The sequence below is a fragment of the Carettochelys insculpta genome, chromosome 4, assembly GCF_033958435.1.
Source record: "Carettochelys insculpta isolate YL-2023 chromosome 4, ASM3395843v1, whole genome shotgun sequence".
Taxonomy (NCBI): domain Eukaryota; kingdom Metazoa; phylum Chordata; order Testudines; family Carettochelyidae; genus Carettochelys; species Carettochelys insculpta.
The window spans coordinates 16,901,983-16,918,602 of NC_134140.1; the positions used below are offsets into that span (position 1 = coordinate 16,901,983).

The 16,620-nt window shown below is 39.0% G+C and overlaps 1 protein-coding gene across 3 annotated transcripts in view; it reads right to left on the reverse strand.

Annotated features, from left to right (window-relative positions):
- Window positions 1–16,620, reverse strand: part of FAM53A (family with sequence similarity 53 member A) — a 97,098-nt gene that overhangs the window by 45,939 nt on the left and 34,539 nt on the right. For all 3 annotated transcript variants that reach the window (XM_074991696.1, XM_074991697.1, XM_074991698.1), the window contains 3 exons: window positions 14,158–14,406; window positions 7,221–7,275; window positions 3,484–4,286 (listed from right to left, as the gene is read on the reverse strand). In XM_074991696.1, the coding sequence (XP_074847797.1) occupies window positions 3,484–4,286; window positions 7,221–7,275; window positions 14,158–14,235 (936 nt within the window). In that variant the 5' untranslated portion in view covers window positions 14,236–14,406. The remainder of the gene's footprint in view (window positions 1–3,483; window positions 4,287–7,220; window positions 7,276–14,157; window positions 14,407–16,620) is intronic.

Consider the following 16,620-nt stretch of genomic DNA (forward strand, 5'->3'; position numbering starts at 1 on the left):
GAACAAGTGCAGTAGTGGAGGAAAGGAGAACAGAGAGGCTTGGATGCTAGATTTATGTAAAGCTTTGGAAAAAGATGCTCTATTCTTTTACACTTAAAATGCAGTGAACTAGTCCTGGCCTTTGCACAGCAAACCACCAAGTGTTTTAATTTGCTGATGGAGTCCCCTATATAAGAGGACAAGACTGTACTAGCACAGAAAATAGACTGTGACACAACACCCAGGATACCAATATGCTAGCCACTAAGCACATGTTCAGCTAGTTGTCTTGAACAATAAATGTATTTTTCAGAATAATGCTAGTTCATTATCGCAACAAAACTAGTTGGACACCGTGGTTCTACAGCATAAAAAGTTGCAAGACATTAAGCATCTTAGTGTTCCTTCCTTCTAAAACACTGCTATATCCCGTATGTAAATATTATATATTAAAAACCTTCAAAAATTAGAATTAGATCAATGTTAACTGAACCACTAACAATGACAATGACACTTGGCTTCAGTTTCTGAAATAGTCTTTTTAGACAATACGAACAGATGCTTAGCTTTCAGTTTGGCATTCTTTATCACAGACTAATGAGAAACTGAGGCAATCTCTGACTAAAACCAAGATTGTCCCTTTCGATATTCTTTTTGTGGCTCAGATTCATCAGTGTTAGGCAAATCAAAAGCCACCCAAAATGAAGCCTTGTGCAAATAATTTTCCCTGCATGCTGCCGCCTATTAGAGGAATGAAATAAATTGTTTTAACAAATTAGCTACATTTACACCCCACCTCCCCTGCAAAAAACCCTCACTGTAAAGTAATACTAATGCCACAATCTATTTTAGACTTCTGCCAATCATGAGTCAGGAAGATTTTCAACAACTGACTAATCAAGATTCATTTGCTATAGGCCTATCTCACATATTTTTAGTCAAGGTTAAAATTAATAAAAACACCCGTGATGTCACAATCTGTTCTGTGAATAAGGAGTCTTTAAATGTCAGAAAGAGGTAGAATAATTGAGAGTTCAAAAAGGAACACTTCTTGGTTCCAATTTTGCAACACCACTTTTATAGATACACTGCCAGGCCCTTGCTGCAAGATCAAGATCCATGATCTCATTTCAAATCAAGGTAATTTTAATTAAAAACTATACAAAAAGTTTCAAACTTGTCATATGAAAAACCCCCAGTGAGATCAGTCACAAAACCAGTGCACAGACTCAATACAAAAATGTATTAGTAACAGTCAAGAGAATTTTCAATTTAAATAAAAGCACCAGCTTGAAAATTGTGAAGTTAGTCAGTGAAATAGTAAGAGAGGGAGCCGTGCCAGTCTATATACTATCAAAACAAAAAAGCAGTCAAGTAGCGCTTTAAAGATGAACAAAATTTATTGTGTGAGCTTTCGTGGAACAGACCCACTTCTTCAGACCACATGGCTATGGGCTAAAGAAGGGCGTCTATCCCACGAAAGCTCACCCAATAAATTATTTTGTTCATCTTTGAAGTGCTATTGACTGCCTTTTTGTTGTGATAGTCTGTGAAAGTTTGTTAGAAAAAATAATCAATAGACTAGAGATTTGACAATGACCCACAGACTACCTTTTTTTTTAAATTAGGTGTTTACCTGCATTAAAGTTGCAAACACTACATATCTTTGAAATGTACTAAGACCATCTCCAGCCCATACATACTCTATTGTCCTTTATTAAGTCTTACCCAAGCACCCTGCCACAGAATCCATAGAACACTACTAGTGAATTCAGGACATTTTTGGACAGTGGACATTCACACTACAGGCTAAACACTTTCATACTATAGGCTGAACATCTTTTCAAAGGATCATATCATTAGTTTATGATCTATTGAGTATCATAACGTGTTTCCAAGACAGGAGGTGGTCTTAGCAGCAAGCGATTACTAGGATGATCACATTGCCCTATGGCTAATACCAGACATTGGGCTCTGGAGATAGGGGCAGGACTGCAGTCCCACGTCAGGGAGCCTTGGCAATGGGCTCTGCTGCTCCATGGGGAGGCACCAGTGAAGGGGATCTGCAGTCTCCCATGGGGAGGCACCAGGGCTAAAGGGGAGTGGAGGATGGGGTCTCCAGAATGCCCTGGTGGGAGGGAATTCTAAAGCTTCCCGGAGGACAGGGGGAGGGCAAGCAGGGAATGAAGCAGGGAAACTTAGCCAGGTGTCCACTTATCAGAGGTGCATTCAACTAAAATCATGCCAGACCAGGGACTCTGCCAGAGCAGAGTGCGCCAGACTAGAGAGGTTCAGCCTGTAGTTGAAAGTTCATCCCACAGCATTTCCCTATGTTCTTTTAAAAAAAAAAAAGGGGGGGGGGGAGGGGCAGAATCACTAATGGGTAAGCTGATTTCCAGAGTCCCAACTCCATTCAAGGGCTCTCAGCTTACACCTTTGAAAGATCTATTAGGTAGTTACACGTTTCTCAGCTTATCTTTCATTATCATCTTTTCACCACTGTATTCTCCTTTGAAGAGGAAGGCCAGTTAAATGAACTTCTCCAAGGCTAGTGCCAATGAAGTTATGGAAGAAGTGTGAACAGATGGATGATTCCAACCTACAATGATACTACAATATGAGAGTTCTCTCTAGGGCTCAAGTGACTGCACCTGATATTGTTCTCATGGACACATGCAATGGGATTTGTTTTCAACTGCAGCAAATACTTAAATCTATATCAGCACTGCACAGTCAATGAAAAGATTAACCCACATACAAAGTCTACACTTCCACTAGCTCAGAATTAGGTAAATAATGAATAAAATTAGTCAAAAAAAATTCACACAAAGAATAGGGAAATAAAAGTATCCACATAGCGTTTCTCCAAACATTCTCCACACTACCAGAAAAATGCTTTCTTTAGACCACCTGTGCCAAATTCTGTTCCCACTCTTGTCTATTAGCTTCAAACTGCATTCACTTACGCCTCTTATTAATGAACATCTATCTATGCTACTGGATCAGGCCAATACATGTTATGACTGATTTTTGACTTACAGAAGAAATATTAGAGCCAGAAGGGGGTTACTTAAACAAGAACATATTTGCACCACAACACTTAATGACTGCACCCAATCCCACTTCATGAGAACAGGCTTACCTGGCTGACTACATCCCCCTCCACTTGCCCCTGACATGGTTATGGCATTTCAGAAGCAAAACCAATTTTTAAATCTGCTCCAACTCTGGTCGTTGGTTTTATACAGCCCTTTGTACAGTATGTAAAATCAGGATGCAGCGGACAAGGGTGCCAGTAATCGAGAGTAATCAGTAGCCACAGGGCATGAAGTTAGCAAGTGGTAAAACCCAGCTGTATTGCTGGAATTACAAAAGCCAATATTAAACATTTAAATTTATCTGACTATCACACCCCCTGAATATCTTGGTTAAAACAAACTTATCTAGGAATAGCCTGGATGCAATACTTCATTTCTATACTAATGAAGAAAGTAAAAATCTCACCCGTGTCATTTTAAAAAAGTCTAAAGATGGACGATTCCACCTTACATCCTCCTCCCGTCTGCGCTTTAACCGGCTTTTCTTTTCATTCAGGACACAAGGCTGGGAGCGACATCTCAGCAAGCCCTGACGCCGGCTGAGCTCTGGTGTGGAGGTGGGAGTGCTGTTGGCTGAAGGCAAGAGATTTCCTGTCTCAGTGATATGCTCCTGTGAGAGGGAGAGGCGACGCCTAGGGTTAAAGTCACAATGTCCTCCAGAATTCCAACGGATACTTGAACTTGTGCTGCCCTCGCTACTGTCCACAAAGCCACTGCTCGCAGAGGAAGGTCTGGGTACTGGAGACGTATTGAAGCTGGCGATAGTGAAGACATTGTTTAAGGACAGAACATTTTGTGGCAAGCTGACACTTGTGCTTCTCTGTAAGTTAGCACTCCCATGACTGTTACAGCGCTGCAAGGTGGCACTGCCACCGCTGTTGCATCGTCTCTTTGATACAGGAGTCCAGACTTTGGAACTGCCAGGTTTCCATGGCGACCGACACCGAGCCAATTCATCTGGCTCAGAGAGCGACCTACAGTGGCGTTTGGTAGGTGGCGCCAACGGCTGTCCCAAGCTTTCATTAAGGTTTAGTTCACTTATCCATCCTGACACCATAGATGTGCTGGAAGATTCCTGCTGCCATTTCAGACTCACATTGTTAACTGTGCCTTTACTGAACGGGCACACTGGAAAAGGGTAAGCTGAAATTTTGCTTGCTTCAGCTTGGATTGGACAACCCCCATTTAAAGTTTTCCAAGGGCTCTCTTCTAAGAAAGAAAAATGTAAGGGGAGAGAAAATAAACAGGATACACAGTTAGCTTAGACTCAAAGATATCATTTTGGTAAAAAACTAACAAGTTGGAAGTCCTAGGTCTCTTAGCTATGAAGGTGGCACTTAACTCTGCATCTTCACCAGCCACCAACCCTGTAACACGATCTAGCTTTGAAGAGGAAAATTACTACCGGAAAACTCCAAGATTTCAGAGTAAAAAAACACCACCCAGAAATTCTCTTGAATCATCCCAAAGTAACATAACTGTGTCTTAATACCCAGCCTTTATACTTCAGTATGGCTACTGTGAAAATGTGAATTATTTTCGCACATTAAGAGCTACAGTCACTTTAGTTCTGAGCCACTTACAGAACACAACACCTCACAGCACACCAGGTTGTACATTGCAAACCTGCATAATAAAAAAGTGTTGCTACTAATAAGCAATACAGTAGTGGCAAATTTCCTGCTTCTCCAGAGTCTACAAACACATTGACATCAAGACCAGTAGTAATGAACTACTATAGGTAGGGTTAAGCTGTCTCAACAGGTTGCTTTTCTTCCCCTTGCCTCACCCCGTGCACAAAAAAAAAAAACAACTTACAATTAAAATCTAATAGGCTTAAAATGGTCACAGCTATAGGAACCACAGATCATTTTGTTTTCCTCTCTTATGGACATATATTGCATATGGAAAACCAAACTGAGTTTTCCCTTCAAGACATTTCCACATTATAGAAATCCAAAACTTACATGATGTGACTAAGGGTTTTAAAAATAAACAAACATTATAAAAATATTTAAAACTCTTATTTTAGGAATGTTAAGATTTTTGGGATGGGGAGGGGTAGTGGAACATTTGTCCCTCCCGCTCATATCCATGACACAAAGCCCCTGAAAGCCCTAAGTTAAGAGCCACCGTTCCCCTTTACAATTTTTGAAAACCTTTTACAAATTTTACTGTGAATACAGACAGCCCATAGCATACAATTTCTCATGGTGTGAAGCAGCAATGCTGGGTTGGGGGAGAAAAAAAAAAGTCTGCCAGACAAGCCTCACACTCTTGTGAAGCTTTTCTTTGAGATCATTTTGCACATTTTACAGCTGTTCCCTACACTGCAGAGTGAAGCGTAAGATGAACTACAACAGAGGGCTAGGATTTGCAAATTGAAAGGCATATTGTCCTGTTGGCCAGTTAACAGCTCTTCATGCTTGGTTAGAAATTTTGCTAATTTAAACCAATTAGCCAAGCAAATTTCACTCAGTCTGGGGGAGTGGTAATAAGATTAATTCAAGTTTTGGGACACCAAGAGGTCTTTCCAAGTAAGTTTTAAAAGCTTGTAATTAGAAGATGAAGTTTTTAAATCTTAATTACACTAACGTACATGAAAGCAGAGCACTACTTTTAAAGCTGGAGGCAAATTTTTTTCTAGCTCCACTGATATTTTACATATGGATACTGAAGATCTCAGATGCAAACTCTTGTTCACAAGTAACTCTAAAACCTTCGTGGCCAGAAAATGAGAAGAGAAGATGAAATGGATCACTCCCACTGCCCTGTTCTTTAGTCTCCCCACTAAAGCTGCAATACCTGTTGAGACAGGACATGGGGCAAGATAAACCATTGGTTTTATCCAGTATGGCAGTTTTGTATTTCCACTACAGGTAGGTGGGTGGTTTTGTTTTTTGTTGGTTGATTGGTTTTTAAATTACCAAGAGGAAATAGTTGCTCTGTTCATAGGCTTTGAGGGTTGCAAATGCAAGCAGATAATAGGTACGAGCTCCCTAGCCAGTAGGGTCTTCCAATAGTTTGCATATCTTGCTTACACAAAAACCCACACCTTTCAATTTACAACAGTAACTGTCCAGACAGCTGCCTATGCAAATATACGTGACTAGAATTCCTTTGTCCTTCTTCCTCCAGTGTTTCAGGTGACAACCACCACACGTTTTTGTCTTAAACTATAAACTCTTCAAGGCAGAAACCACCCTTAACTGTTTGATTATAGTCCCTAATCCAATGAGGCCCTGATCCCGCCTGATTTTGAGACACTACTGTAGTGCTAAAATTTATCATCTAACCTTAAAATTCTTTATGAAAGGCTTGTTCATGTAAAAAAAAAAAAAAAAAAAAAAAAAAAAAAAATCAAAGTCTCAGATAATTTCCACAGTAAATGTGCTGTGAGTATGTTTTTTCAATCATGCTCCTGTAAGATTAAGATACTGCTGTCCCCTTTGGAACTTTTGAAACATTGATCCAGGAGACAATCCCACTGAATAAATGAAATATACCATACCTTAAAGAAAACAAGCTGATGTAAAATTTCAGCTTTCCCCATCAAAGATATTTTAAAAACCCATTACACTGCAGTAAGATAGAAACATAACCAGATATGCAGAGACAAAAAACAAAATCACACAAAAACCCACTACATGCAGGTTTTCCACCCACTACATTAAGAGACACTGGGCATGAACTTTCATTGTTTGCATCTTGTGAGCATATTTGCATTATAGAATAAAATAAATGTATTCTATAAAATAGAACATATTTAGTTCTCAAAGTCCTATGTTATGAAAGTGCATGAAGAGGCAAAAATGTATGGTTTTCTATAATGAAGCAAGCCTGACGAGGAAGTCCTGACAGGACAAAAGTGTGGGTGCTGTGCATTTGTACCACACAACAGATATTGAACAAAAATGCTTCACAAGTGCTTTTACCATGCAAAGCAGATCACAAGCACAAAAACCAGTGACTCCCAAAATTTGTTCTAGGACCTGCATAAGCTCTACAAGAGCATGTTCCAACCCCTTTCACCTTATTTTAATAGAAAGGCAGCTTACTATAGTACTATACCAACCACCTCAGCAAAACACTGCTAAAATGTCGGGGGTGGGGGGAAAGGAAAAAAAAACATCAAGAACTTACCACTGATTTCAAAAGGGAACAAGCTGCCACTTTTGTTGAGCTTCTCAGATGAGTACTGAAATTAAATCAAGAAAAAAAATTTCAATTCTATACAACTATACCTGGTGAAAGGCAGAAAGCACAAGCCTGAGCAAAGATTTAATGTTTTAGTTTTATTATATATCAATGGACTAACATATGTCTTGTTTAGAGTCTGAAGGAAAAAACCCTACAATTTTCAATCAGTTGCTGATAATTAAAAAATGTTGACTATGGTGTTGTTCTGGAAGAATCCAAAATATTTCAAGTACTTCCTATGATGCAATATGAATCAAAGTAATTCAAAGCCTGAGTGAACCTATCCCTAACTTGCCAAAAAAGAAAAATATGGAGCTTTCAATCCACACCTAAAATTTCTTCTATCAAAACATCAGGAAATTGAAATTTAATAGCTATTACCTGAATTTTCATGGTCTTATAATACTGCAAATTCAACACAAGTGAAAAGCTTTACTAAAGCCATTCCAATCTTTTATGTAAAAGAAATTCGGACTCAATATGTAACACTGGATAAATCTATTGGAGCATTTATAGGAGAAGAGTGTTTGTTGTCCTTTTAAGAGTAAATTTTTCTTTGTTTTATTGATCTTTTAGCACATCTCTTATGGATTTTGCCCATTAAACAGCAGATTTTTTGACAATAAAATGCAACAGCTGAAAAAAAAAAAGATACCTACAGTTTTTTCCATGCAAAAGGTTGCAAATATTACTCAGCCAATAATGTTACTGTGGCATTTAAGCATGGCTACTGTGTCTACAGGCTATGGAAGGACTTAGAAAAACACAGTCTAGTAAGGAAAATTTGTATGTTAAACATATTTCTCCCAGTTATCAAACATTTTTAGATGGAAAAGTGACTAGATTTGTCTCCTGTATAGCGTAGCTTGATATCCATCATCCTAACAACTTCAAGACAAATCAATCATTTTATTAGAACTCAGACTGTGGCGGAGTTTTTCTGGGGATGGGAAGGAAAGACTTTCTTTTAAAACATGCATTTAAAAGCTTTTTTTGGACCTTGTTTTCAGTAATAAGCCAAAAAAGATAGCATTGTTCAGAGACTTCCTTCCAGATACAAGTTCAGTTTTAAGTAAACATCCTTGGGTAATGGAACATTTTTGCTGTTTCGCACCAAAGTGCAAATGACAGCTTTAAAACCTTGAACTTCAAATTCACAACTAAGATACTGAGCAACGAAAGGGACAGTTTTCCTTTCTTAAAAGAAGTTACCTATTGCACAAAAACCACCTGCATGTCTTATGCACTTCTTTGCTGTATTGCTAGCCTCTTTCTGCAGACGCACTGATACTTTTCTCCCCCACAAGGAACAGCAAGATTTTTTTAAGGATCTCAGGACTAATTTAGGTTTCAACCCATTAGCCCTGAGACTAGCAAGGAGCATATCATTCACCTTTTTTGTAAAACTGAATTTTCCCAGTTACATAATCTAGAGATATTAAATTAATACAATTTAATTTGTGAAAAACTAAGAGGAACTCTTTTGTTCTATCTAGTCATTTGAGAAAGGAAGTCACAATTACTGTTTTGAGGCACAAATGAGTACAGAGTGACAATGTGACAAATTTAAAGAGTTTGAGTAGGTTATTTAAAAGGTCTCCCCTCCAAATTTGGATTAAACAGATATTTCAAATCTATTCACTATCACGTGACAATGGCATGCTACAGAAAATTACCAAACTAATTTTGGAAAACCCAATGATAGGTGAGATATGGTGGAATGCACATTCACACACAAATTTATACCCTATTATGCAATTAAAAAACAAACACGTTTCATAAATTTCCATCAGCTAGAATTATACCACACCTTCTGCTCTGAACTGGAGATATTATTTTTCTGGCTTGCAGTGGGAAAGATTGAAAAACTAGACAAAATTAAGGTCTCAATTTCTCCAGATGAGAAAACCTGCATTACAAACCACCTCTTGAAAAATGACCAATCAGTGGAATGTTCCATCCATTTTTATGATTACAATATATGTATTTTAGGGCATAAAACAAAACTATACTGGGATACACAATGCTATGGAAATTCAAACAAGATATGCGACCACGAATACTTAAATTTTAGAAAACTGTACTTCTATACAATCACAAAAAGGTAAAAGGACTAAGATGTAAGTAACTCTTTCAACAGTCAAAAGACTTATTAAGCAACCTAAAAAACCTGAATCTGTTGGACAAAGGCCTCAAATTTGGACAATGTAAGGGTCAAAAAAAAAAAAAAAAAAAAAAAAAAATAGCAAATCACAGAATTTAACCCAAATTTCTTGTGTGGACCATCATTAACTGAATGCCCAAATGATTCGAAAAGCAATCCAGTAATAATACATTTTATTTTTCAAACATCTGCAGTGCAGTTATTTGATCACCAGCATGTTCTAATCCACCATAAACCATGCAATTTTAATTGGTCTATTAGATCTTTAGCAACTATGACATAATCAAACTGGAAAACATTTGACACAAATGTCATTGGAGTGATCATTCTATGCACTAGAATATGGTCAGAGGCCCTGTCTAAACAATCATAGCTACCATCATCATAGAAGAATTTAAATTTTTCTCTTTGACACAGCTTGAGTTATGTTTGTGTCAACAACATTAAATTAAAAATAGTTCTAGTCTACTTCACAGGAAAAAAAGGCCCTACCCATTTGTAATTTAAGACCTCGGCCAGGATGGACAGTGGCTAAAAGAGGAATTCCAGCAGCAGGAACATGGTAGAATGTCATCAGTGATTCAAATTACAGATTTTCAATTATGGATTTAAACTGGCAAACTGAAAACCTTCACCTAAACCTATTTTAACTGTTTTATGTTTGTATTTTTGGGGAATTTGTCTAAAAGAAGATTCTTATTCGTTGGTAACCATTAACACATGTTTAGTTAGAGCCACTTATTAAAATTTTACACTAAATTTGACGGGGGTTTTGGTAACCAGGAGAATAAACCATACCTGTATGAATTTATTTATGCAACCAAGTAGCTTGACTTGCATTTATTCAGATGCTTAACTTTTACCCTTTTTATACAATGTTTGAAAATGATGCATGAAATACAGGTTGAACCACTCTAATCTGGCACTCTTGTCCAGCAAGATTTGTAATCCAGCAGGATTTTAGTTAGTTGAAAGACCATTTATCGTGGGTGTGGCCAAGTCTCACATGATCCCATAAAGTTTGCTCACAGCCACCAGTTCTGTCTCTCAGTTTTGTGTTATATTTAGCTGTAGTTTACACCTAAACATCTTCTAAGAGCCCAGGAAGCATAAGTTTTTTTGATAATGCCACTAGAGAGTACGGACCTCCTGTGGTTGGGCAAATTCGCTCATTCAGCAATGGTCAGGTCCCAAGGGTGCCAGACCACAGAGGTTCAGCCTGTATTAGGATTGTAGAGGGAGCTTCGCCACCTATTACTTTTTTTACTTGTGTTTTGTGTCAAACTCTTTTAGATGGAACTGATTAAAATGCACAAAAGCAGCAATTTTTTTTAGCTAAGTGAAGATTCTGAAATATGCTGGATACATAAAGTTTTAAATGAAAGGCATATGCTCTCTTCTTCCAGCACCCTCAGCCCATGCTCATGGAACACCCACAGGTAAGTCTCACCCAGCCCACGCACTCAGTGCCAGTTGCCCTGCACTCCCCACAGGATCCCTCCACTGCCAGCACACTGGGGTGACCAGACTGGCTGCCTTACCAAGCCAGGAGCTCGCTGGCTGCCTCTGTTGCCCAACACAGGACCTCCCAGGGACACCTCCACACAGGCACCAGTTGCCTCTGCCCTTCCACCACAAAGGGAGGCAGACTCTGTATACTATATTTATATAGTACACTCTGTATATTTATAGCAAAATATAAAGTGACCACTACACCCTTCATATTGTATGTTAAAACTGAAGTCAATATATTTAAAAATATAGAAACATTTAAAAAATATTTAAATAAGTGTTCTGATGTGTTCAACAATGCAATTAAAGCTGAAATTAACTTTTTAAAGTCTCATTATAATCACTGACAGCCATAATTTAAATAATAGAATCATAAGGCTGAAAGACACCACAGGAGGTCATCAAGTCCAGCTCCCTGCCCAAAGCAGGACCACCCACTAAATTATCCCAGCCAGGACTTTAAGCTGGCTGTACCCTAATATGCCATTAGCCTTCTTGGCACACTATTGACTCATATCCAGCTTTTTATCTGCTGTAATCCGCACGCCCTTTTATGCCAAACTGCTGCTTAGCACATTAGTCGCAGACTGAAACAGTGCTTGGGACTTTTCTGTTCCAAGTGAGGGACTCTGCACTTGTCCTTGTTGAACTTGGTGCAATCCCCCAGTTTGTCTAGATCCCTCTGGAACCCTCTCTCTACCCTCTAATGAATCTACCTCTCCCCCTAGCATACGGTCATCTGCAAACTTGCTGAGGGCGCAATCCATCCCTTCATCCAGGTCATTAATAAAGATGTTAAATGAAGCTGGCCCTTCAACCACTCCTTGGGCCACTATGCTTAAAACAGACCACCAACCAGACATCAAGCCACTGATCACTACCTGTTGAGCCCAACAATCTAGCCAGCTTTCTAACTACCTTACAGACCATTTATCTAATCCACGTTATAATTTAATAATAAACCATACCATGTTTAGGCCCTAACAGTCAGATAATTTCAAATTTAACCAGGGAAACAAAATAACTCTACCCTAAAATGCCATCACCAGCTACAGAAAGAATTTCAGAGACACCTTTCCTACCGTCTTCTCCCTCTTCATGGTTAATCACTCACAAGGACATGGAGGTCATTGACTCTGCAAGGTCACATCTCTCCTAATCGGAATAGATCGTCCAAGTTGGAAACTTAGATTGCAGCGTCCAAGTGCCAAATATCAGAGGTTTTAATTGACAAAAGAAATGCTGTTCAAAATAAGTTCTCCCCACGTGTGACGAACTGAGTGCTGAATCTAAAGATGTTTGCTTCCTACATGTTATCACAGCTCAGATTTGCAAATAAACCCGGAGGAGAACTGTAAAAGATAACACGGAACAAGTGAGAGGACTCGTGTGAATTACAGAATAAATCTACAACTGTAGATGGTTTTAAGTAGCTAACACTTAAGTATGCTAACATGGGTTTACATTTTCAAACAAGTTTTATCTACCTTGTCTTGTTCTGTCCCCATGCTTCTATACGAATCACCTCAAATACCAGTAAAACACAATTCAACTCCTGAAACAGACTGGTGAAACTAAACCCTAAGAATTTGACTAGAAAATCCCCCAATCAATACGGTTGACTGAAGCAGGAATAAATTTAGGCCATGTCTATACTAGCATTTATGTTCGCAAAACTTGTCACTCAGGAATGTAGAAAAACACCTCCCTGGGCAACATAAGATTTGCTGGCATAAGCGTTCATGTGCAGAATGTTAAATCAGCAGGAGACGCTTTCCCATCAACACAGCTATTGCTGCTCACTAAGCTGATATTAATATGTTGACAAGAGAACTCTACCTATCAGCATAACATGGCTACATAGGCACTCTTATAGGTGCACAGCTGTATCAGTATAGCTGTAAGCTCATAAATGCAGACCTGTGAAGTGGGGTTCAGCAAGGATCATTTCTAGAAGTTGGTCTTTTCAGTAGTTCCATCAATGATTTAGATAATGGCATAGAGTGTACAATTAGCAGCTTTGCAGATAATAGCAAGATGAAGGGGCTGCAAGAGTTTGGAGGACAGAATAACAACTCCATGATCTGGACAAAATGGGGAAATGGTCCGAGGTAAACAGAATGAAATGCAATATGGACAACCACAACTATTCCATTTAGTAATGATTAGCTGTATGCATACAAAAGTGAAAATATGGATTACCAAGGAAGTACTACCACAGAAAGCAACGCAGGAGTCATAACAGATCACAAGCTAAGTATAAGTCAGTTGCAAAAAAGCATGTGTCATGCTTGGATGTATTAACACAGTGAGGGGCAACGTAGGATAGGACATGGGCCGCAAGACTGTTTTAACCAAGATAGCAACACTACCCTATCCAAGGAGGCTAACTGTGCTTGCATATCTAGAAATTGCAGGTTGTGCCTTTGGAACCTTAGCTGTACATTGACTGGAAGCAAAGGGAGCAAATGGCTTTTACAATATGTGCAACCTAACTTAACCTGATCTTCTTTTAAGTGCTTGTCACTTCTGTGATACTGGTCTTGGGTGGGGAGGGGGGGAACAGGACAATCCATGCAAAAGAAAACCCACAGAATCCTGTGTCTTCTGGGCCATACACAGAACCCCAAATGGGCCAACCAGTTGCCCACCACAGTATTAATAGAAGTACTGTAAGCAAGTCACTAATTCTGCTCTACTCCAGACCAATTAGGCCTCAGCTGAAGTATTGTGTCCAGTTCTGGCTAGAGCACTTAAGACCCCTCCAGTGATACATAACAGTAATCACTAGTAAACATTTGCAACATGGTAATCACTGTGACTCCAACAAACTGGGAGCACATTTGTTAGTGCTCATAAAACACCTGTCTGACAAAGTAATATCAACCACCACAGTAGAAAAACTTTGCACTTTATGAACACACTGATTTTGGCTGAAAGAAAATGTACCGTTACTTTTACATGATTGAAGTTCAAATATTACTATCTAAGCATAACCATGAGCACCTGAACGTGTAAGTTTTAGTCCCCTCACCCCCACATACACTTAAACACTCAACTGCAACTGTAGTCCCAGCATAAATCTATAAATTTAAACTTAATTCTTCATTCTTGCGTTAAATTTATGATTTGCCTTTTATGAACTCCATCTCTTTGCTATCTGCTACTTCAACAAGTTCACAGAGTAGTTTGGCAGGTCCTTACCAAATGAATGTTATATGTTTTACATGTCAAATCATCCAAGCTTTGGTTCTGCAGCTTTTCTGTTATTAGTGTTACCATGGTAGTTGCCCCTTTTCCACTGCTCACACTGCGAAGTGTCAGAGGCTCTTCTACGTCCTGTTTCAGTAGTCGTGAGCCATTTCTGGTTCTGTTCTAAGTCTCAAGATTTATGCTTCCATCTTACTGCCGAAGTTTATATTCAAAGGCCTTCAGTGTGTCATGTCTGCTTTTCTGTAAGGTTGGAGGGGAAGAGAAAGTCAGATTTATATGCACTAAATTCCTTACAAAACAACAACAACGACCACCACCACCACCACCACCACCGACTTCTAAGTCAAACTTCCACAAAGCCAGAGATGTTGGTGCCTCCGAATTTCTTACATTCCCCCCCCCCTTACCTCACAGATTACAGGTATCAATTCACAAAGTATAACTCCTACTGCAGTTATACTGATCGCAGACAGTTACAGCCATAAAGACAGAACTCGCATCTCAATTATTTTGCTTTAGTATTTATTTTTCCCCCATTCCTACAGCCATTGTGTTCTATCAGATTCCTTTTTCTCATTTAAAAGGAAATAATGAAGGCAAAATTAACGACAGGTGAGTAGAAAAGCAAGTTTATACAATCGGAAGGACAAATGTAGAATCTTGGTTCATAAAACAGGAAAGATCTGCAGACTATTTTACATAATAGCTATTACGTTTCCCAAATAGGTCCCTCTGGAAGATCTAGCTGAAAGATTTTTACATGCATGAACAGAGCAGATTTTTTTTTTTAAAATATATTTTCCGTTTCCCTGTATTTCAATGTAAATATGTATACTGACCAATAATGCTTATAAAGATTTAGTTAACCTTCAGGATTACTGATCTTCAGCTACATTTGGATCTGAGATTTATGAAACAGTATAAATACACATTTTAAATGGAGAACATTTCCTTAGGGAGCAACAGAGATACCAACAGTAAGCTCATTGTTGTAGATGCCATGTCCTGATCATCCCTTATCTACCTTCATTTTTGCTATTCCTACCACTGCCCAGAAATAAACCTCTTTTAGGGCTCCCGTCTTTGAAGAACATTACAGACCCACCCTCACACACCAACTTTGCTCATTTTCTCCAACCCTCATTTCTTGCACTTCTCCAAACAATGATGGAATCTTATATATTAGACTCCTTTGGGCTTCGAACACTCACTTCCAAACTCACTTCTAGAATTCTTTGAAGGGGTTAATAAACATGCGGACAAGGGGCACCCAGTGGACATAATATACCTAGATTTCCAGAAAGCCTTTGACACGGTCCCACACCAAAGGCTTTTATGTAAATTAGGTGGTCATGGGATAGGAGGAAAGATCCTTTCATGGATGGGGAATTGGTTAAAAGACAGAAAACAAAGGGTGGGAATAAATGGTAAATTTTCACAATGGAGGAGGGTAACTAGTGGTGTTCCCCAGGGGTCAGTCCTGGAACCGATCCTGTTCAACTTGTTCATCAATGATCTAGAAAATGAGGTAAGCAGTGAGGTGGCAAAGTTTGCAGATGACACCAAGTTGTTCAGGACAGTCAAAACCAAAAGGGATTGTGAAGAACTACAAAAAGATCTCAGCAAACTGAGTGATTGGGCAGCAAAATGGCAAATGAAATTTAATGTGGGTAAGTGTAAGGTAATGCATGTTGGAAAAAAATAACCCAAATTACACGTACTACATGATGGGTCAAATTTAGCTACGACAGATCAGGAAAGGGATCTTGGAGTTATAGTGGATAGTTCTCTGAAGACATCCACGCAGTGTGCAGCGGCAGTTAGTAAGGCAAATAGGATGTTAGGAATTATTAAAAAAGGGATCGATAATAAGACAAAAGAGATCATACTTCCCCTATATAAAACTATGGTACGCCCACATCTCGAGTACTGCGTGCAGATGTGGTCTCCTCACCTCAAAAAAGATATATTGGCATTAGAAAAGGTTCAGAAAAGGGCGACTAAGATGATTAGGGGCTTGGAAAGGGTCCCATATGGGGAGAGGCTAGAGAGACTGGGACTCTTCAGTTTGGAAAAGAGGCGATTGAGGGGCGATATGATAGAGGTATATAAAATCATGAATGGTGTGGAGAAAGTGAATATAGAAAAATTATTTACCTTTTCCCATAATACAAGAACTAGGGGACACCAAATGAAATTGATGGATAGTAGGTTCAAAACTAATAAAAGGAAATTTTTCTTCACACAGCGCACAGTCAACCTGTGGAACTCCTTGCCCGAGGAGGCTGTGAAGGCCAGGACTCTATTAGGGTTTAAAAAAGAGCTTGATAAATTTTTGCAGGTTAGGTCCATAAATGGCTATTAGCCAGGGATAAAGTATGGTGCCCTAGCCTTCAGAACAAGGGCAGGAGATGGATGGCAGGAGATAAATCACTTGATCATTGTCTTCTGTTC